This window comes from Thamnophis sirtalis, unplaced genomic scaffold (assembly GCF_051295495.1).
Source record: "Thamnophis sirtalis isolate CommonGarterSnake01/CBP01778 unplaced genomic scaffold, rThaSir2_p1.2 scaffold_1, whole genome shotgun sequence".
NCBI lineage: Eukaryota > Metazoa > Chordata > Lepidosauria > Squamata > Natricidae > Thamnophis > Thamnophis sirtalis.
The window spans coordinates 60,570,436-60,593,861 of NW_028261381.1; the positions used below are offsets into that span (position 1 = coordinate 60,570,436).

Genomic DNA, 23,426 nt, shown 5'->3' on the forward strand with positions numbered 1-23,426 from the left:
TGACACTTCATTGTGACTACAATAATCCCAAATATGTCTATCTAAAACAATTACATTTTCTCTTTTTATTCATTCATCATCTCCCTCCCCCTTCTGCCATTTATTTTTATTTTGAGATTGCAATTGGGATAGGAGCCTGGCAAGCCCAACATCTTTCAAATACTACATACCTGGATTGTAGTATATAAATAACAAAAAAGAGCAAGGACAAGCAGTAGCACTTAAAGCACCACGCAAGAAACTGGGAGAAGGTCCCGAGTTCTAATCCTGCCTTAGGTGCAAAGCCAGTTGGGCAACTTTGGGCCAGTCAGTTCTGGGAAGGAGGTGGCAATGGCAAATCATTTGTGAAATCTTGCCAAGAAAATTGCATGGACTTGTCCAGTCATCAGGAGTCAAGATTGGAGCAGAGGCTACAGTATTTCAAATACAGGGAGTCCTCGGCGTATAACAACTCACTTAGTGAGTGTTTGAAATTACAATAGCACTGAGCTATGACTGTTTTTCACACCTACAACTAAAAGACAAAATGCAGAGGGCCGAAAGAAACAATACAATCTACAAAATCAACTGTAACCACTTCTACGTGGGACAAGCATCACGTCAATTAAAAAAACCAGGATCAACCGGCTGGCGGTCAAATGCCACAATCCCAAATCCTTAATCGTTACCCACACCAACCGACACCAAACCAGTAGCAGTTCGATTATAGCAACACAAAAAAAAATCATCGGACACGCTACCCACCTGCCATGCCCATGAGTTCAGCGAAGCCTGGCACTCCACAAGCAATTCCATCAACAGAAACATTGACTACAACCTAGCCTACAACACCCCCCCTCCCCGAATCCAAATCAACCGCACAGCCAACCAGAGACAGCACCGACCTCAACCAACTCACGCAAGCCGTACCAGAAGTTCAACTCTCAATTACCCTGACCTGATGTAACCTCATCACAAGACTGACTCACATCTGACCCATCACAAGACCCTCACTTGACACACCCACACCTGAAGCCCTTATAAACAGAAGAACATTGACACCGACATTCCCTAAACTTCGCTGAAGATGTTACCTAGCCTGGTAACGAAACATTCAGAAACCAACCCACAAGCTCAGAGAACAAATCTTCACCCTCACACTTAGAACTGTTGCAACATCCCCCTGATCAAAATTCAGATACTTGGCAACTGACTCAGATTTACGTCATATGCAGTAATCCAGGGTCACTGCAATCCCATTTTTGCATCCTTCTGACAAGCAAAGTCAAGTGGGGTGGGGGAGCAGGATTCATTTTAACCACCCTATTACTAATTTAGCAATGACTGCAAAGACTCACTTAACAACTGTGGCTTGAAAAGTCATAAAATGGGGGCAAAGTGCACTTAAAGACTGTCTCGCTTAGCGACAGAAATGTTGGGCTCAATGGTGGTAAGTTGAGGACTAGCTGTATGTGTGGTGCAGTTTAGCTGGTGGAACTGCCTGTTACAAGAGACAGTCACAAAGATGAACGCTATAGCACCAGAATTAATTATGCAGCAATTAGAGAGGCAGATCCCCCGGGGATATAAGCAACAGCAGTCATTATGTCACACCCAAGGGCCTGTTCCGTTCTCCCTCGAATTATAAAGAATAGAAAATCTACACTCCGCTATCCAGGACCACAGGCGTCGTTGTGGGTCTATTTTTAGGCCTTCTTCTATCCTCCAGCACTTCCGGCGCGATCTGGTAATATAATACAAGAAGAAATCTATCCATGAAGTTAAGTGGGATGGAGTTCATGCCACTGCCCACCCTTCCGTCGATCTGGGCCGGAGGAACCGAGATCCTGAAAGTAGGAAAAGGACAACTTCCCTTCTCTCTCTCTCTCTCTCTCTCTCTCACACACACACACATACACACACAGACGCCATGGGTGGAGCAGCGAGGTCCAAGTCGAGAATTTGGCCCTGTGCGTCTCAAGGAAAGGGAAAGAATTTGCAATCGATCCCTTACTGTAGGACCGACTCTACGTCCAGGCGAGTGGGAATCAAGGAAAGCAGTCCGGGGGAAGGGGGGGGGGATATGTTCTTCCCGCAGGGACTGACCCGCTTCTCTCCAGCTTCACCGACCGCGGCGCTAATGAAGCGCCGCAGCAAACTTAGTTAAGATTCCGGCGCTTCTCCACTCTTGAAAAAGAGGGCTTTGCGTCCTTCCTCGTTTGAAAGAGTTCTCTGTCCCTCCCTCCCACACACCTCCTCTCCTTCTCCCTCTTCCTCTCTCTCTCACTCCCCCTCTTCCTCTCCTTCTCCCCCTTCCCCTTTCTCTCCCTCCCTTTCTCTCCTTCTCCCTCCCTTTTCCTCCTCCTCTTCCTCTCCCTTTCTTCTCCCACCCTCTTTTCCTCTACTTCTCCCCCTCCCTCTTCTTCTCCCTCCCTCCATCTCTTCCTCCCCTACCTCCCTTTCCCCCTTCTTTTCCTCTCTCTCTTCCTCTCCTCCCACCCTCTTTTCCTCTCCTTCCCCCTCACCTTCTCTCTCCCTCTCTCCCTCTCCTTCTCCCTCCCTTTCCCTTTCCTTCTCCCACCTCTTTTCCACCCCTTCTTTCTCTTGCTCCCTCCATCTCTCCTTGTCTCCCTCCCTCTCCTTCTCCCCCTCTTCTTCTCCTTCTCCCTCCACCTCCTTTTCCTCTCTTACTCTCCCCCCCCCCGTCTGCCCACCTCCCCCAGTGCCTCCTTAGAGGCTTTTTATACGATTCCTTATATTTAAATTGGGTATGCCAGCTTCAAAGGAACAAAATGTTGCAGGTTGTTACGAAGCTGTGGATTAGGCTTTGTTAAAAAAAAAAATTGCACCCAGGGCGCCCCACTTCCTCAGCCCGCGCCTTTATACTCCCCTCCCCCTTTTCCTTTCGCCCGCGACTGCGGATCCTTCTTGAAAGACGCTCCCTTGACCGTTTCAAGTCTCCCCTCCCCTCCCGCCTTTCCAAAAGCGCCGTTCGGTGCCTCCCAGTCCGCTGCGTCCCGGATTTGATGGCCGCTTTCGCTGCGAAAAGCAAACCGTTTCGGGGAGAATGGGCATCCCTTTCCCCCCCAACAAAGGTTTAGCAGGCAGCGACTCTCTCGCCTCTTGTTTCCCGCCCGTTCCTGTCGAATCTTCCCAAGTCCAGCTTCCAGGCCCAAAAGCTTGTTTATGCGAAGAATTTCTTCTCCCTTAAAAGGGCAATGGCTGGATTGCACTAGGGACCCGCCAGAAGCTGTTTCGTGTTTGCGCGCGGGGGCGCGCGCACACACACGCACACACAGAAAAAAATTATAGATTTAGGAATGACACAATCCCACTTCCCTCCCAGTTCCCAATCAAGTGCTGGTTGAACATGCGTATAGGTTGCACTCGATGGCAGCGGGGCTAGAAAAAGACGAAAAAAAGAGAGGCAAATGTGGTTCGGGCGTTGGATTCAACATAGCAACCAGCTCAGTTACAGCCATTAGGAAAGTAATTTCCTGAGCGACAACCGCGCGTACTGTATTCTATCGCATAGACGAGTCTTTAGGATTATAAAGTTGAGGGTGAGCAATCGCTCCTTGTTCCAAGCTGTTCCGTGGACATTGAAAAACGAGAAATGTGCTTACAGTTAGAAAAACAAATAGGAACTCCATTTCGCCTTCTGTTGCTCCCACATCCGTCAGTGTGCTTTGGAAGATACTGTACCAATGATAATTCCTCGGGATAAAATTTCATAGAGAATGTATATATAATATCCTTCACTGTTGATGTATGTCTAGGAAGCTGACTGTTCTGTTAGCCAGTGAACAATCAAAACATATTGACAATTTTGTAGGATACTTTGAAAGTGGGCTGAATTAAAACAAGGAATAGAATAGAACAGAATAGAATAGAATAGAATAGAATAGAATAGAATTCTTTATTGGCCAAGTGTGATTAGACACAAAAGGAATTTGTCTTTGGTGCATAGGCTCTCAGTGTACATAAGGAGAATAAAAAATACATTCATCAAAATAAAAAGATACAATACTTAGTGTTAATGATAGGCAAGATTACTAATATGCTAATAATCATCAAATCATACTAGGAAACAAATAAACAAATAAAAGCAATATAAATTGAAAGATACAAGCAACATGGTTACAGGGAAGAGAGAGATACTATAGTGGAAGGAAGAGTAGAATAATAGTAATATAGTCTTAGTAAATTAGTTGACAATGTTATGGGAATTAGTTGTTAAGCAGAGTGATGGCATTGGAAAGAAAAACAAATCTTAATGCTACAATGTTTAGTTTAGAAGCCAAACCATAAACACTATGAGGCGGCCTTCCCCAGTGTCCAGCCTGCGTCTAAATATGGGTGCAGGGGAACCCGACAGGAGAAAAAGATGCCCCAACATACCAGAGGGTTCCCATTTACCCATGTGAGAAACAGAAAGGGATACTACCATGGATGAGCCATGGTCTGATCCGAGAGAGGACTTCTTAGATGGTTGGATCCTACCTTTTACATTACACTCCAAGCTATATTTCTACTAATTGGTTCTGCTTACTGGGAATATAATATTTGCACTCATTTTCTGAGGGGAAAACTTACATTTTTGAAATATTGAGTCCTCCTTCTGTTTGCTATTCAACTTGGTTAATTGGGCTGCAAATCAGCCAAAGGTATCCAAGATCTATTGCCCTGTGCAACATCAGAAATGGATGTGTCTTATGTTACATATTTACAGAATTTTTCCCTTCCACAATCTTAATCCTCCCTTCAAATATACCATAAACTTTACAGTCAGCATCTTGTGTGAGATTATTTCTGCCTCCTCTCTTTCTTTCTTTCTTTCTTTCTCTCTTTCTTTCTCTCTCTCTCCCTCCGTCTCTCATCTTTGCCCTGTTTATATTCATATGTACTTGGAAATTCCTTTGGGGCAAGGCTCCTCTTAAGATACAGAAGCCTTCGTTTTGTGCGGCCCTGTTCAGTTTCCCACCTTATAAGTGTTCCATCTATAGTGCATCTTAACTTGGAAAGGAATCTTTCTTTCTTTAAATCCTTGCAAACTGGGAAATAAGCTCATGTATACAACTTACCTACTTCAAAGACTGCTACTCCCAAGTGTACGAGGTACCTGCATTTGGCTAAGATCACAGAAAATATTTTGCTTTTGTATCATAACCATGCTGCTAAAACTGATTGCAAACTTAGGAAACAGAAATATAATGTAATATGTTCTTTGGAGGAATCACACACATACACACAAACACAATCAACATCTTGGTGGTCTTTTTCCTGTTCCTTTTTTTCCTTCCTATGATCCTTCCTTCCTTCTTTCCTTCCTTCCTTTTCTGTGCAATTGTCTCTAATATTTTCTTTTCTAAGCACAAGCTACGAGGGAGAAGGCAAATGGCATTTGTGATGACACAACTACACAAATGCTGTGGCTTACAACTATGTGTCACTTACTCTGTAATGGTATGTCATTTGCATAATGATGTCATCATCTGCAGGTTTTTTCCCCCCTTTTAAGTATTTTAGGCACTGCTGCCTGCAGGGGAATAAGAGGACAGGACTGGATCTCTATCTGCTTTTCCTTTATTATGATCTACGGTTCTGATTTTTTTTTTAAAGTAAATGTTATTGGGCACTGAGTACATAGAAATTGAGGTGCTGCTTGGCTCTGAATCTGCACTGAGATGATCCAGTCATACTCCTGTGGGGAGGGCTGGATATGCTGGTCAGTTCTCCGCCCTGTAGAACTGCTGCTTGTCCAGCTAGAACTGCTAATATGACTTCTTTTAACCCTGCCTGATTCTCTTCTCATTTTTGTGTGTCTTCCTTCCTTTTAAGGAAACCAGGCAGAAGTGTTTTGCTTCCCTATCTGTGGTTGGGATGCAATTCTAGCACTGAAGGAAAGTGCAGGCTTATTGTGCATATCCAATGGCTCGGGATGGGGTGGGGTGGGTTAATCCTTGGCCATTTTGGCCAACCTGGAAATGTCTCTTTCCCCCCAAAAAGTCTCTGCCTCAAAAGAGAACACAGAAACAGATTGACCAAAGTGCTTAGACTAGTGACAAGATTGGGCTCATGCTAAGCCATCATCACATGATTACAATCACCATGACCTGGATGACGGAGAATCTCCATTGACCATCATCACATGGTTTTCTTGTTTGTGACGCATAGGATCTTGGGTGAATTCAGTCACTTGATGCGGTCATAAACCTTATGGTTTCACTTGATGAGTATAACCCAGTCTTTTATGGGTCACTCAACAAGCTATGGTTGAGCAAAATTTACCTCTGTGGCTTCCTATGGGGAAGGCAGTGGATGAGCTTAATCTGGCAGGGTTTTTTTTCCCTACAGTTCTCCATATCATGTCTTTATTTTACTGCCAAGATAAACTATCTACCTCCATGTAGTTCGTTGCTATTAATCAAAAGAGAAAGAGAAAATTTAACCACTAAGAAAACAGACAGTGTGTCCATGGAGATTCTCAGACATCCAGGTCATGGCTGTCGCAAAGGTGCTTTTTCAAGAGGCAACTGGACTTTCTGGTTTTTCTTTGAAGACGTTTTGCTTCCAATCCAAGGAGCTTCTGGGATGAGAAGTGAAACATCTTCAAAGAAAAACCAGAAAGTCTAGTTGTCTCTTGAAAAAGCACCTTTGAGGAAAAAAAGGAAAGGCGTTTCCCCCGAAAAGAAAAGAGGATCTTGTTTTCTTTTGACCCCCGAAAAAAGCCCTTGGCCTTTTTTGAGGTGCAGGTGGTGGCGAGCATGATCACTTTATGGCTGTTGCTGTGTTGCAATATTTTCGGGGGAGGGATTATTTTAGCGCATGCGCTCAAAAGCCCAGTTGGGTTTATTATCTGGGAAGGTCTTATTTTCAGGGAAATGGGGTATTATAATACATCCATCAAATGCATAACATTCTTTTTCAGTCAGTACAGAACAAGGCTTGTATTGCTGAGATAGGCAGGTGTAGAAATGGACATAAGTAAAATAAAATATGAGTCAAGTAATGTGTGAATTCTGCACCTTTCCACATCAAGAGTCTGGTACTCCTTGAAAGACAAGTGGGAATGAAAATGAGGCAGACAAAAAGAACAGACTGGGGAAACTTTTTCACATCTGTGAGGGGAAATGGGAGATTTCTAAGGAAATTCCTCACATTCCAGATACTCTGGAGGCAGTGAAGAGATGCGAAGTCCGACAAAAGAGAGACAAGCATTACAGAGGGGAAATTCAGTAGCTCCTCTAATCCTTTCCTGGGCTGGAGCAAAGATCAACTTCCAGCTTCTCTCTGTGTGGTAGATGACTCTGTACATATGTGTGCATGTGTGTTTATGCAAATGGGCCAACAGAATCTCAACTGCTTGACTTCAATTTAGAACAGAGTACAAACTGACAATATTTACCTAAACTTGCAAGAATTAATGATGGCTGTGGAATAGCCCAGTATTCGGTTTAGACTGGCATAAGAAGAACTTGTGCTATTTTTTTCCCCTTTTTCCCTTGATCAATAATATGCTCTTATGCATTCTTGCAAAAATATAGCTTGATCGTTCCCAAGTCCCAAAGATGTGCAGGTAAGAATCAGAATGTGGAATACACATTGCCAAAGCAAAGACCATGTTTCAAAATAGGACTCCCGATCTTTGTTTAACAACTTTGAAGAATATTCTACATAGAAGACCTCCAGAAATGCTTATGCCATCACACATCTGGAGACGTCATCAAGGGCCACAGTGACATTTTAAGAATAATTCATACAGCATGCAAGGGTAAGTTGCAGTGGCGTGATTTGTGCTTCAGTTAGCAATGATCTCAGTCATTGTCCTTTTATGGGTCAGTATGTCAGGTAAGAGGGACGTGGTGGCTCAATGTCTAAGCCACTGATCTTGTCAATCAGAAAGGTCGGCAGTTCGGTGGTTCAAATCCCTAGTGCCACACTGGACTTGTCCCAGCTTCTGCCAACCTAGCAGTTCAAAAGCATGTAAAAATGCAAGTAGAAAATAGGAACCACCTTTGGTGGGAAGGTAACAGTGGTTCTTGCGCCTTCAGAATGTAGTCATGCTGGACACATGATCATGGAGACATCTTTGGATAGCGCTGGCTCTTCGGCTTTGAAACAGAGATGAGCAACCCACCTAGAGTCGGGAACGACTAGTACACATATGTAGGGGAGCCTTTACCTTTTACCTTTTATGTCAGGTAAATCAGAAACCAAGTTCATTTCCTGACCTGACCACAAGCAATCTAAGATTTAACCATTTAATGCCCTTTTGTGTTTCTAGGATAGGTGGGGCTTGTGCTGCTGAGAATGTACAGGTAATCCTGGACTTTCTACCACAATTGAGACCATAATTTAACATTGCCAGGCAAGGCATGCCCAATTTAACAAGTTTTTTTGTCATGGTCAAGTCAATCACTGCAATTAAGTAATCATGTGATTGTTAAGAGAATCCAGCTTACCCATTGACTTTGCTCATTGGAAGCTGTCTGGGAAGGTAGCTAATGGTAGTCACATGACCCTGGGAAATCCCATAAATACATACATGGTTTTGATCATGTGACCATGGGGCTACTGCAACAGTTGTCACTGGGACAACTGACTGTAAATCACCTTTTTCACTACCATTGTAATTTTGAATGGTCGTTAATGAATGGTATGTTGAGGACTACCTGTTCAGTGGAGGTTGATTTTCAAGGGTTTTTTTCCCCCCATGTCTGTACAGTCGACAGTTGGTTAATGTTCAGTACTCCCACTTTGTCCACACTCCTTGTCTCCTTGACATATTCTGTGGCTTTCTAGCTGCTCTGAGTGATGGCTTTGCTGGTTATCTTGGTTTTCTTTTTTTAAAGTGTTCCACATATAAAAAATACCATGGAAGAGGGGTACACAGCAGGGGTGGGATTGAAAAATGTTAGCAAGTGTTTCTCTGCCCATTTGCTGGGTGGGCATGGCCATGGGGGTCATGGCCTACTCAGCCTCCTGCACCACAGCAGGGAGGACATTTTTGCCCTCCCCAGGCTCTGGAGTCTTTCCTCGAGCCTCCGGGAAGGCAAAAATGACCTCTACTGGGCTCCGAAGGCCCTCCAGAGGCCAGAAACCGGCCTGTTTCCAAACTCCCAGAACTTTCAGGAGACCCGTTTTTTGCCCTCCCAGAGCCTCCACGTGGGCTCTCCACTAACATGGCATGATGAAGGAGCCGCGTGGCGACTCCTGGGAGTAGAGGGATGGGCGGGGCCAGCCAGTCCTTCCAACTACCGGTTCAGCGAACTGGATGCAAAATTAGCATCTGGTGCGCCCAAACCAGTCTGAACAGGCTGAATCCCACCCCTGGTCCACAGGGTGTGCTCAAAACAGCCTGGATGGTGACAATTAAAGCAACATGTATTTAATGTGCCTCATAAAAAGCATGCCACATTTTGACTGCACCAATGCAGCCATCTTGATGAAGGGAGGCTTCCTCCTCCCAAGCAAATCACACCAGCACAATAATGCTCTAGAATAGATCAGGGATGTCCAACCTTGGTAACTTTAAGACTTGTGGACTTCAACTACCAGAATTCCAGAGCTAGCCATGCTGGCTGGGGAATTCTGGGAGTTGAAGTCCACAAGTCTTAAAATTGCCAAGGATGGACAATCTCTGCTCTAGATGGTTTGGGGAAGGCAGCAGTCTCATGGACGGTTCCTGGGTGAATGAGGGATATCTCCTGTGGACCCAGCCTGCATATGGCAGCTGCCCTCTCCAAGGAGGGCATCACTTAAGATGCCAGTTAGCTGCTGACTGAGCTGGGAAACCTCTTGCTGCTTAGAAAGCATACCTCTGCATCTTTATGTGTAAACTTTATGTGCTAACCATTTCAGTTTATACCTCAAAAGTACACCTATATTTATCCCTAGATAGGTGAGCCAACAAATTCAGTTAACAAATTGCAGCTCACCCCACCATTCTGTAGCTCCTCAGTGTTTGTGACAGAAATGTGTGCTCTGGTATTTAACACAGAAATGCTGTCCTACATGCTGTCATCTGTTCTTAAAAGAGGGGAGGTTGGAATTTAAAATTTGTTTCTCTTTTGGGTCCTGGCCCTGCCAGGTTTTTATAAATTTCTCCCACTCCCCAGCCCCAGCCTTCCCCTACCCATAGCATAAGGCTCCTGCCTTGAGCAGGGGGTTTATTTTATTTATTTATTTCAACAAACATGAATTAGATAACAGATATAAGTGTAAACATGATTATGTATACATGAAATGAATACGAATACAAGGGAATATTAGGACAGGGACGGTAGGCACACTGTGCGCTTATATTTAAAGACCTCTTAGGGATGGGGTGAGGTCGACAGTAGACAGTCTAAGGTTGAAGTTTTGGGGGTTTGGGAAAGAAACCACTAGTTCCAGTAGTGCATTCCAGGCATTGACCACTGTGTTACTGAAGTCGTATTTTCTGCAATCAAGTTTGGAGCAGTTTACCATAAATTTGTTTCCATTGTGAGCTGGTGTGTTGTTGTGGTTGAAGCTGAAGTAGTCATTGACAGGTAGGACATTGTAGCATATAATTTTATGTGCTACGCTAAGGTTGGATCGTAGGCGGCGAAGTTCTAAGTTGTCTAAGCCCAAAATTTCAAGTCTGGTGGCATAAAGGTATTCTATTGCCAGCAGAGGAGTGAAGGACTCTTCTCGTGAAATATCTCTGGGCTCATTTGATTACATTAATGTTTGATATGCAGTCCAGGTTCCAGACAGATGAGCTGTATTCGAGATTAGGTCTAGCAAAGGTTTTGTATGCCCTAGTTAGCAGCTCAATACTCCAAAGTCCTTGACAGAGTAAGGCTCGTCTACGAGGTCATATCTGCCCAGCTTGTATTTGGTGTTCTGATTTTTTCTGCCAATGTGTAAGACAGAGCATTTGTTGGTTGAGATTTGGAGTTGCCAATTGTTTCACCATTCTGACACATAGTCAAGGTCTTTTTGTAGGGTAGCAGCATTGTCGATGGTGTTGAATAGTTTTACATCATCAGCAATAATATCGCAAAGGTCATTTATGTAAAGTATAAAGAATGTGGGTCCTAAAATGCTACGTTAGGGGACCTCCAAAGTCACTCCGAAAGTCACTTTGAAAGACCTCCAAAGTCACTTCCAGCCTTATGATTCTATCTAGTATAGCCCCTCCTGAGAAAATATCACCCACCCTCCTAAGGTTGTTCTGCACTTGCCCCAACTATGCCACAGAGCCTGACAACCTCTTTCCCCCTCTCTATTCTATCCCCAGGATGTTGCTGTCAGACGGTGGCATTAACACTATCTTCCTTCTTCTGATGCCTTTCAAGGCCAGCCTCCAGGTGTGTAAAATGTATTCAGCTTTGTCACCTTTTAACTTGGAGGAGAGCTAGGAGACTGGCAGTGGTTGGAAACAGATGTAATAAAGGCCGACTTGGCAAAGGCACAAGCAGTTTTATGCCAGTGGCTTTCCGATGGGTCAAAGACAGACAGCTATTCATTCCTGGGAAAGGCCCTTAGATGGACACATTTCTTAACTGCCAAACCAATGCATGGTGCTAAAAGGCCAGGTGAATTTCTGCAGAACAATTCGTTTTATTCCCTTAAGGTCTCTTACCATTTCTGGCACCCAGCAAGATCCACCATGAGCTCTGACAGATCTTGCTTAGTAAATCATGGAAGTCTGGAAGGTTAGTGAATTATTCTCCTTAAGGGGACGAGCAATGGCCTATCAGGGCCTGGCGAACACTTGGAAATTCCCTCTAAAAAGGATGCTCAGGCCTTCTCACCAGAATCCCAAACTGGTAATATTTGCCAGAATGTTTCTGTTTGTTTGGGGGAAACCAATGAGATTGGTTGAGCTCCCTCACTGCACCCTCTCCCCAAACACAATACAACTCACAGTGAAGACACAAAAAAAAGAAAGAAAAACATCTCGACAAACGAAGCAAGGAATCCCACAAAAAAGCTCCCATGTCATTATCCCCCCCCCCCCAAAATCAAGACAAAAATAAACCTCTCGGCGGGAGAACAAGACGATGAGGAGAGCTCGACGGCTCCACATTTTCTTCCTGGCCGCTATTTCTACATTAGCAGGCCGGGGTCGCTCCAAAAAAAAAAAAAGATTCCCCCAGCGGATCCAGCCACACCCTCCCACTCCGGTCTGGCCGAGCTCCGCCGGCCCGCAGAAGAGGCTCTGGGGGGCGGGGGGCAAGGAAAGGCAAATCGCCGAGAGTTTGTAGAGTCCGTTCGGTTGGGGGGGGGGGGGGCAAATCTAAGATGTAAACCAAACCCCGCCGTTCCCACCCCCCGTTTCGCGCCCAGAGCGATTCCCACATGTGTGGCGGGGTGGGTCGGTGGGTGAGGGGACTCTGCCTGTCGGAGAGCGGCGGCGGCGGCAACGTCGGTTCGTTCCCGTGAACGCCGCTGGCGGCTGTCCCGGGCGGCCGCGGGAGCCATCGCCCTTTTAAGGGGTAGCTTGAAACTGCGCCTGGGCTCCATGTTTGTATCAGAACCCGTGAAGAGGGAACTCCATGTTGTAACAAAGTTTCCTTCGCCGCCGTCTTTTTTTTCTCCCCCTCCCCCTTTTTGTTTTGTTTTTGCTTCTCCCTTTCCCCGTCTCCCCCCGCCCCTCCCCCACCCTCTCATTTCCCCTCTTCCGTTTTCTTTCCTTTTATTTATTAGTTCCTTCCTTTCTCCCCCCCTCTTTCGTTCCGTTCCGCCGCTGCCGCCGCGGTTGTTGTTGTTGTTGTTGTTTAAAAAACAACAATCGGGGGCGGGGGGGAGGAAATAATAATAATAATATATATCTGTGCGAAGTCCCGGAAAATTCCTCGAAGCAGCGGAGGCGGAGAGACAATCGGAGGCGGGAGGCGAGCTCGCTGCAGGTCTGGTCTAATGGACAGCGGACCCATTATCACCCAGGTTAGCAAGGAAGAGGTGAACAGTCCTCTGCAGGAGAAAGGTAAGCGTTTTTAACAACCCTCCCCCTCCCCCTCCCACGCGGATGCTTTTGGGGGGGATCACGCCTGCCTTCCCTCCTCGGGTGAAATGCCTGGGGGGGGGGGGGTCTACAGGTCGCCCAAAGCGGAGCTGCAGAAGCCCCGCGGCCCTCTTCGGGTTTGACAGATTCGCCCCCCCCCCCTTCGGAGAAGAGAAGCGCTGGATCGCCTTGCGCGCCTTCGGTGCCAACGGCTCGAACCGGGGAAGGGCGCTTGCAGACTTCCCCAACCCCAAAGGGCCTCCGGAGTCACTCCGATTTGAGATTCCGGTGGTAAAGCCAAAGTGGGGGAGGGGAATGGGGGGAAGCGGAATGTCTTTAACGCGCGTGTTTCTTCTGGGGTCGAAGATGAACCCCCCCGTCGACCCCCCCCCCCGGTCGACGACGCGTCCCGCGAATTCCAGCCGTTCCCTTAACGCGGGCGCGGATGGCAGGCAGAGCCGTCTTCAACCCGGGGCCCGCGGGACGTTACACGATTGCATGCCGTGCGCCCGTGAGTGTGGGTAAGGGCGGTGGGAACTGCAGCCTCAGGCACCCGGAGGAAGCAAAGTTGGGGTGGGTGGGTGGGAAGCCTGCTCGGAACCCATCCCGTCCTGTGGATACCAGGGCGCAATCGCTTTACACACGTGCGTGCATTTTCTCTAGGAATGGCTGCGAAGTCCGCGCACGCTTTCCAAACCTAACCGTGCTCGGGAGCTGCCAAAAAGGCAGCTTTGCCATAGCAGATCGCTTGAGACCTCATATCCTCTGGAAGGACTGGGGGATTGATGAAGGGCCTACAGTTGCCTTGGGTGGATATCTAGGGTCTTTGGGCGCCTCTGCTGCCCCCACCCCAACTTCTTTGCGCCCAATATATTGGCGGGAGCTGCACGGTGGGAGTCCAGCAACAGGTTTTATTCAGAGCTCTCAAGACAGCCTGCCTTCCTCAATCTGGTGAGTTCCAGGGACCTGATTACCATTCCCATGATCTTGGCAGAATGTGAGTTGTAGTCTGAGCCATCTGGAGTGGGCAAGAGTGAGACAGATGAGTGCAAACGGCATCCTGTTGCCTGCCCTCCCCCTCCCCCACCCCCATATCCTGGATGCCTCCCCCCCCCTCCAACTGTCAGTCACTGTTTTTCCCTGAGGGTGAGAGCTAGGAGAGAGAGGAGAGAACTGGGGCGTTTTGCAATGGAAGTACATTTTCCAGATGTTTCCAGCTGAGGGTTTCCACAGTTGCTGCTTTGGAGGTTTGGAAAGTAAGGACGGGAAGGTGGGGATTGGTGGCTTTTTAATTGGGGATGGACAAAATCTCCTAGCAGAGACTGGGCACTGCATACCAGCCAATTTTGTGCCAGGTATTAGTAAATCAACCAGAAGGCTCCTCTGCTGGACAGAAGCCAGAGGCGCCAAATGGGGTGTTTTTTATTGATGTTTCAGGATTGATCTCTTAACTTGCAGGAATCTGCCTGAGTGGTAGGAAGAGCAGCCTTTTCTCAATCTTTTGGCATATCGCCTCCCACCCACTTTGTCTTCCGATATGACCCATTTGTAGCTACCTAGAAAGGAGCCCCTCTGGTGTTATGGCAGAAACGTCCAATTGTTTTTGTCCCCAATTTGAATCATGAAGAGAGCTATACCAATGGCAATCTTAACAACAACCACAAGAGGGGGAGGGGGGACAGTGTGTGTGGCCGCGTCTTGACGGCTCCTCTAGACTTTCTGCACCACTTCCTGGTGAACATTGAGGAAGGTGCTGGTTAGCAAAAAAACCTGAGGCTGCCTTCGTTTAACAAATTCAGACCTCTTGCCCATCAGATGTTTTATTCTTCTTCTTATTATTATTATTATTATTATTTAATCAATTTATAGGCCGCCCAATCCCAGAGGATTGACAGTGTTTTGACAGTGAGGCAAAGGGGAACAGTGGTTCTTCACTGCTGAGCAGACGGACTTGTGAATGGAAGCATTCTTGGTCATTTGCAGCAATCTGGGGAAACGTAGCTGTTTGATTCTTCCTTCTCTGATATCCACCATTTGAGCCTGGTGGCCAATAAAGATGGAGGTGCAGAGGATGGAGGAAATGGAAAATGGATTTCCTACCTACCACAGTTTGTCTGAGTCAGAGAGAACCATGGTTGAGCTGGGAAGACCACAGGGGTCTTGGGAGACAATGGCAAGCTTTCTTAATATATAATATGAAATAAGTATTTCATTGAAGTATAAAATAATGCTTGGTTAGAGATGCAGTTCAAGATTGGAGTCTAGGAGAGAACATCAGGGCTGTTGTAAGCCATGAACAGAGAGGTTTGCACCAATTCTACTCTAGCAACTAAACTAAATCCCACCAGTCTACCTGAAAGTAGACGTTTGTTACACATCTGAGTAAGCGAACACAACCAGAGGCTTATTGAGTTGCCAAATATAGCCGGTAGGCTCTCTGCCTTTCAGGAGTCCCATGTGGAATAAAACCATGTATGCAAGACCTTGTCATGATTTGGGATGATTGAAGAGTTTGCACCTTTCAGTCGACCACCAAGAAGTTGCCTTATGCTGCACTGAGCTACCGCAGAAGGAATCTTGTCTACAAATAGACAATATTGTTCTGCTCCGGGCAATGAGGTTCGGACAGCACAAATATAGACAAGGTTAACTTCAGGCCAACAATCAAGTAAACAATACCTCAATCAAGAAACTTCCCAAGAGCCATTATTAGTAAACAGCCCAACCAAAGAATCTCTAAGACCGCCCCTACCCTCACAGACAGGCAAGAAATCAGAATATAAACTGAACAGCAAGCAGCACTCCTTACTTCCTAGCACTGATGATGGTACCTAGTTTGGGCAATGAAACGTCTGCAAGAAAACAAGCATGCTCAGAGAGCACCAAGGACCCCTCATTGTCTATAATTATTCTTAATGGACTTTCAAAGCTCCTGGCTTCAGGTTTCCCTCCTGCCTGAAGTCCTTGGTGTTCATCCTTGGAATCAATCATAAGAGTCTTTCTCCCATGCCAGGGAAGAGTCTTGGAACAAAAATAAAACAGTAAGCTAGAAAAGGCAGAAATGCAGGCAGAAAATAACCTGCAGAGATGCAGAAACCTCTCAAGTTAAGTTTTAAACATTTGCCAATACTGTATGTATTTATCTGTCTGTCTGTCTGTCTACCCTGTTTTCCCCAAAATAAGACCTCCCCGGATAATAAGCCCAATCGGGCTTTTGAGTGCATGCATTAAAATAAGCCCTCCCCCGAAAATAAGCCCTCCCTGAAAAATTTTCAATGAGAGCAGCCATGAGGTGACCATGCTCGTTGCCTCCTGCATCTCAAAAATAATAAGACCTCCCTGAAAATAAGCCAAGTGCTTATTTTGGGGGTCAAAAGAACATAAGACTGGGTCTTATTTTCAGGGAAATACGGTATTTATCTATCTATTTATGTACTTACCTTACTTACTTACTTTTCTACACTACTCATCTTGCCTAAGTGACTCCAGGCAAGTCCTCAATTTAACAACCATTCATTTAGTGACCGTTCAATGTTACAACAGCACTGAAAAAAGTAATTTTCAGACTTACTTACAACCATTTCAGCACCCCCAGGGTCACGTGATCAAAATTAAGACGCTTGGCAACAGGCATGTACTTATGATGGTTGCAGCGTCCCGGAATCATGTGATCACCTTTTGCGACCTTCTGACCAGCAAAGTCAATGGGGGAGCCAAATTCACTTAACAAGCATGTTACCAACAACTGCAGTGATTCACGTAACAACTGTGGCAAGACTGGTTGTAAAATGGGGGCAAAACTCACTTAACAATTGCCACTACCAGTCAGAGTAGACAATGCAGATTTGAAAGACAGCCTAATATAGAGAAATTTAGAATTCCAGCCCTTGGGAGAAAACAGCCTTCAAAAGAGAACTTAGGTAAAAGGCTCAGTGACTTTCTGTGACTGATGATTCCCATGCAGGAACACTGTGACAGGATTCATACATAATATTAAGTGGGGTCCTTAGTGAACTTGGTTGTTTGACTTATAATATTGAATCAAACCATTTTAGCCAGGGTCCCCCACTCCTAAAGTTGAACCTTTATGGTTGAGTTTGCAGTTCATGCTAAGCCAGAAGCAAGTGAATCGCATAATGGCTTATTGCTGTACTATGTCTATCCAGGTGCACTTGGATGGCACCAGATGGGAAAATGGGGCAAATGCCTTTGTCCATTCATCTTCCCTTCTAATGCTTCCCTGAAAAAGGCTGCAGGTTCTCTTTTAATAAGAGAATGTTTTCAGACGTGAATCGAATATATCCAGGCTGCTTGAAGGAGGTAGGTGCTGAATAGGAGTTCATCTGGTTAAATGTTGTTTCCTCTGAAAATTGTCCTAAGACCAATCTAAAAGGTTTATTTCATTCTTCACAATACTTTATGGATTTGAGGGAGAAAAGGCTCATGTTTAAAACTCCCATTTAGTTCATATTTCATCTCTTTTGACAGGATAACTATATCAGGGTGAAAAGAAATCGAATTCTAGCTCCCTTTCTCTATTTTGAAAGGTACTTAATCATTCTTCTCAAGCCTGTTGTGATAATTCCTTCTATAAGTTGAACACATTCAATTCCCATGGAATTTCACTGTGGAGAAAATTTATAAGCTCTCATATAATAGAAATTGTAATAGTTCTTCATCCTCTCACAGTATCTATCCAGCTCTCAAAGTTTTTGTTTTATCATTATAATTTACATATCATTATTTCTTTGTGTATTTATTTTTATTCCATTATTATTTTTAGTAGTAACTCTAGGCCGCAAACATACCTAATATTCCTTCCTCCTCCTCCTCTTTTCCTCACAACAACAGCCTTGTGAGGTGGGTTGACGGAGGGAGAGTGGCTGGCCCCAAGATTGTATAATATTTATTACATTTACAATTCATAATAATTATGCTACATTTATACTTTAATTTATAAATACAATTTATAATTTGCAATAAAAATATTTTATTTTTCTATTTTATGCCAATTGCATACAGTGCTATAAAAGGCTCAACCTGAGACTGTACTGGAAATCAGGAAGTCTTTGATTCCAATGACATAGATTCCTCTGTGAACCCCCCTCTCTTAATTAACCCATTTCCAATATGGACGGTCATAATAATGGTTGCACCTTGGTGGTGCAGTGGTTAGAGTGCAGTACTGCGGGCTACTTCTGCTGAATCTCAGCTGCAATTTGGCAGTTCAGTTCCCACCAGGCTCAAGATTGACTCAGTCTTCCATCCCTCCGAGGTGGGTAAAATGAGGACCCAGATTGTTGGGGCCAATATGCTGACTTAATAAACCGCTTAGAGAGGGCTGTAAAAGCACTATGAAGCGGTATATAAGTCTAAGTGCTATTGCTATTACCTCTCAAGGTAATTGCAAGGTGAGCAAATACAAATGAAACGATAATAGTAAATGCAAGTGAAGTCATTTGCACAGGTGAATATGCCATGCTAGGATAATTCACAATTTTATTACATTAATGAATTAAAATAAAGGCAGGATACTATAAACAGTCCATCTCCTTTGTCTGTTAACGTTCAACAGGGAAATGTGTTGAAAAAAAATTGATCCGCCTACTTGTGGCCAATGCTATTATGATGCAATTAAGAGTTATACTTAATTCTGCATCAAGAAGAAGCATAAAGCAAGACTCCTAGAAAAGCTGATTATAAAAATTGGTTTTATTTATGCTATTTTTTAAGAAATAGGAGATAAAAGTCTCCAGAGGAAACCCCAAACTGCTTCAGTGGTCTTCGGGGCACAGTTAAAATATGGTTGGAAATAGCAATAGCAAAAGCACTTGGACTTATATACTGCTTCATAGTGCTTTGAAGCACTCTCTGGGCGGTTTACAGAGTCAGCATATTGCCCCCAACAATCTGGGTCCTTATTTTACTGACCTTGGAAGGATGGAAGCCTAAGTGAACTTTGAGCCAGTCAGGATCGAACTCCAGGCTGTAGGCAGTCTGCAATACTGCATTTTAACCACTGCACCATCATGGCATGTTGTAATGAGAGGCATGAAAGACCCTTGAAAAACAGTTTGAAAGTGTTCAACTGGTTATATTGGGACTGTATGTATGAAAACTGTATCGGATGCTTGGCCCATTTTTTAAAATTGTTTTTTAGATTTGGGAGGAGGCTTTGCATGGGAATGAAAGTTGATTGCTCCCCGAAGGTTAAACTAAATGGACATTTGTCCCTACCCTTTGCTGACCTCCTCTGCCTTCTGAGAGGGTGGGAGGCTGGTCTGCAGAGAGGAATCCTTCAGTCATGGCTCACCTGGCTTAAGGTTTAGGGCAGACGCATCCATTGTATTATACGTAAATCAGACCACTACAGTTTGTTCTGTGTGCATAAATAAAGCCTGGCTGTGTGCTCAATGAGAATTCAGTCTTTATCTTAGAAAGATAGGCCAGTATTGTATCTTGCATATATTTGGGGGACAGGATGAAAACAAAAACTTTCAAGACCCATAAGCCTTATCTAACATCCTTAGCAGTAAGGGACGATGGGAGCTGCAATTCAAGTACATCTGGAATACAGCATGTTACCCTCCCCTGGCATGAGGCCATTTAATGACTTCACCGCTGAAGTAAGATTTGTTGGACTTACTAGCCACTGCCATCTCTCCTCCTTTAATTTATTGTTGATTTATTTCTTTTACAGCCTGGCCCCTAATCCCAAAGCTCTTGGCAGGTTACAGCACATTAAAAATATTAAAAACAACAGCAATAAGAATAACCCCCCTCCCCCAAGATAGATGCCAATAATAGCACTTAAGTAATCTTCGGGGCTTGGTGAAATAAAACTGTCTTCAATGATCTTCTAAATGCGGTGAGAGAAAAGAGCAAAAATGTGAGCAAAATCATTGCAGCAGCAGTCCAGGGAGATAGAGAGTTGTTGGGAGTCTCGGGTAGCATATATATTGAATGAATTCAATTAAAAGGACAGCTCCTGTGTCAATCTTATTGCAGCTTCTTCTGCGTCTTGGCAGCTCTGTCCAAAGCTTCTGTTGGAGGGCTGAAACAGAAGCTGAGCTGGAGAAGCTTCTTGGATGAGAAGCGAAACGTCTTCAAAGAAAAACCAGAAAGTCCAGTTGCCTCTTGAAAAAGCACCTTTGGGACAACCATGACCTGGATGACTGAGAATCTCCATAGAATCTCCATAGACATCTCAGATTTGAATCTCATCCCAGTGCAAATATCAGACACTAGTATATATTCCCTTTGTTTCCATCCATATAGAATGTGGGGATTATAGAATACTAACCTGCCTTAGAGGGCTGCTGTAAAGCTTATAGAGACAATAATTGGAACAAAACGTACTGTTCAAAGTATTATGATTAATGTCAGTGGAATCTGGTGAGTTACAGTCTGCCACGAAGCTTATTGGGTGATGTTAAGCCATTGACTGGGTTGAAACATTATCCTAAGAGTTTATTTAACCGTGGTTTGTGAAATAGATCAGACTGGCCTTATTCTCCCAGAGCATCCGCATGATGTAAACCATGGTTCATTCAGCACCACGGCGACATGCCCACATTTGTAGCGAGCCAAAACCAGTCAAATCTTGCTATAGTTTTGTATAAAATAGTACTGTTTAATCAGTGCCACTAACTGCCCAATCACAGTTTACCTTGGTGATAGAAGCAGGAGAAGGATCAAGTGATCCTTTCTTCTTGAAATTAGCTGTCATTTGTTGTGATGGGAGTGTACTGTGTTTCTTGTGAAATAACTGTGTATCTTTTTGGAGCACTGCACTAGAGACTAAAATTCCAGTAAGTCATGACTGAGGCCAGAATAGAAACTGAATTCGATTTTGTTATGGTTAAACACAATCCAAATTAAATGTAGTTGATATGATTACGTTCCAGTTATATGCTTTATCATTTTCCCTTCTGTCACATTAACAATTACAATTGTGTAAAAACATCTGGAAGTCTCTGGGGGTTATATAATAAAGGGAGGTTGGACATATCTGCACTAAGAAAACACTGGAATCTTAACTTCATTTTTCTTTTTTCACTCTATATTGATAATTGTAATAAATATGCAAGAGTGCTTAATCAGACTTCTTGGGCAATTTTCTTAGACAAATTCATGGAAGGCAGTTATGTTCAATGCTGATAAATAATGGTTTAGTGTTAAGTCTGAATGTGGCCTTTATCTCAAAAAAACCTGAAACAATTTTATTAAAATACTTTTCTAAGCTTTTAAGGTGACCACTGACTAACAGTTGCCAATAGAAAAGTTGTATGCCCCACCTGTGGTTTGCTACCATAGTTGGCTAGTAGGGGTAACAAAGTAGTATTTGAATTGGACCATAGGTCTAATTTGAGCAGTGAGATATTTTTGATTATTATAATGCCTTCCTGCTAGCTTCAGGCTAGTCACCTGTCAATGACGGTTTATCCTACCCACCACTTACCATTTTTGCAGTTCAAGGTTTCATTAAGCCCCTGGTGTGCATGGATGGTGAACTGTGGTTGTTTGGCTTGATGGGTCGAAAGATGGCCAGGCCTGTTGCGGTGTGAAGTTGTGATGCTGTTCTTTTCTGAGCTCATTCCTACTGGTTTAGAATGTAGGCCTTGTGCTCTAACACAATCTCTGTGAACACCCCGCTTTGCATGCCATGCTCAATGAGTGCTTGTCTCATTTGTATATTCATAACAGTGACATCATTTGCCACTGCCATCCTATGTAGGAGAAATCAGTGGAGTCCGTGGCCCTGCTTCTTTGGACTTTAGCCTTCCCAGTTAAATCTGGAGTAAATCTGAAGGAAGAACTGCATGAGCCATTTTATTTATGAGTTGCTTTAAAGCATTTGTACTTTACTCTTTGCCCAGAAAAGCTCTAGTTGTTGCTAACATATCAATGAAACCAGAACAAGCTGTCCTCAAGTTTTAATCAGTGCAGACACAACACAGCATTTGAAAGAGAAGGGAAGGGAGGGAAAATATTTTAATATTGTTTTCCACTCTTTTTTGCAATGACCTGCTGAAATACGGCAGGACTCTTGATATGAATACAACAGTTGGAATAGAAATTGTGCAGGCAGGGGAAATTACAGGGTTTTCTGCTGAGCTGAACTAAGAATGGCACAAGTTTTCCTTTGCTGGGCCTGTTGTAAAGATGCCTGGTTACTAAATGTAGCCATGACGAAGTGCTATTGGCAAAAGTCACTGTATACTTGGAATGTTTTCTTCAAGCTGCTTGTGGCATTCTCCTTTGCAGGGATGAGAAACTATCTTCTTCAATTAGTAAGAACCTCAGAGACCATGAGTTAAATATCACAGCAAGAACTCCCTTAATTCTGATCTCTATTTAATAATGGCAGGATTTGGGGAACGCCTTATCATTTGTTGTCGAATTCTTTTGGGCCATTCCTTTGCCATATTTGCTATGGCTAATTTTAAACTCCTGGTTGAAGAATTTTGGGAGTTGAAATCCACAAGACTTAAAGTTGCCAAGTTTGTATATTGGAGCCTTAGTGGTACAGATAGGGGGAGGGGGGAACCTCAGAGACCTAGTAGTGCTCAGAATGGCCTGTGACACTTGAGATTTTGAGATTTACCTCTGGTTTTCCAGGGGGAAAAGTCCAAACCAGCCAGATAATGTTATTGCAACAATGTGCATTGAGTGAATCTGCACTGAACTTACATAGAATTGATAATATGAGCATTCAGATGTCCTTGGCTGGATCTAAGAAAGAGGTTAGAGTGATGCACCATTCAAAAGTCTGTCTTAATGGCAAATTCCTCAATCTTAGCTGGTTGAGGAATTCTGGGAGTTGAAGTCCACAGTCTTAAAGCTGCCAAGTTTGGAGAGACTCCAGTGCTAAAGTACAGTGAGATTTTGTTTCTCATTTAGGCTGGGAAACCGGAATTGGGCTTTTGAAGCATGATGGTTCTTGGCAAATGACAAATGTTTTAGTTTGTATTTTGACTCTGGTAATCCGTTCAGTATTCGGTGCTTTGCCCCAGCAATTTTGTGTTTTGTATTCATGTGGAGCACTCCAGATCTCAAGTTTCTTTTTATAAAAGATGGAATGGTTGATGAACTGAGTCTGCCTTACTTGCTGTGCTGGTTTGGCCCACCTTGAATTTTCTTGTCTTTACCTGATGAGGTGTGTGATTTTCTTCTTGTTAGCCTTGTCAGCAAAAACAATATTTCCGGTAGAGAACTGAATCAGAGAGAGCAGACCTGAATAGGGATATGTTCCTCTTTGAGCATGTTTACAATGTGCAGCTGCCAATCAAGGTGTAGGGTGTTCCCGAAACAGTCTGCTGAAGGTCTCCGGGGTGATGGGGGAGGGTTGCCACTGGAAGGAAGCAAATGGTTCCTGAAACCGAGGGCTCCTGGAAATTAAAAGCTTTTTGTGGTCTGAGAATGGCCTTGTTCTGTTCTCAACTAAGATCTGTCCTTCATAGTTATT

General features: G+C 44.2%; 2 protein-coding genes across 2 annotated transcripts in view; both read left to right on the forward strand.

Annotated features, from left to right (window-relative positions):
- The window catches only part of SLC11A1 (solute carrier family 11 member 1), a 228,640-nt gene that overhangs the window by 67,118 nt on the left and 138,096 nt on the right, over nt 1-23,426 (forward strand). The window lies entirely within an intron of this gene.
- The window catches only part of CTDSP1 (CTD small phosphatase 1), a 29,296-nt gene continuing 18,599 nt past the window's right edge, over nt 12,730-23,426 (forward strand). Inside the window, exon 1 of the mRNA XM_014071050.2 lies at nt 12,730-12,940. Coding sequence (XP_013926525.2) covers nt 12,874-12,940 — 67 coding nt within the window. The 5' untranslated portion in view covers nt 12,730-12,873. The remainder of the gene's footprint in view (nt 12,941-23,426) is intronic.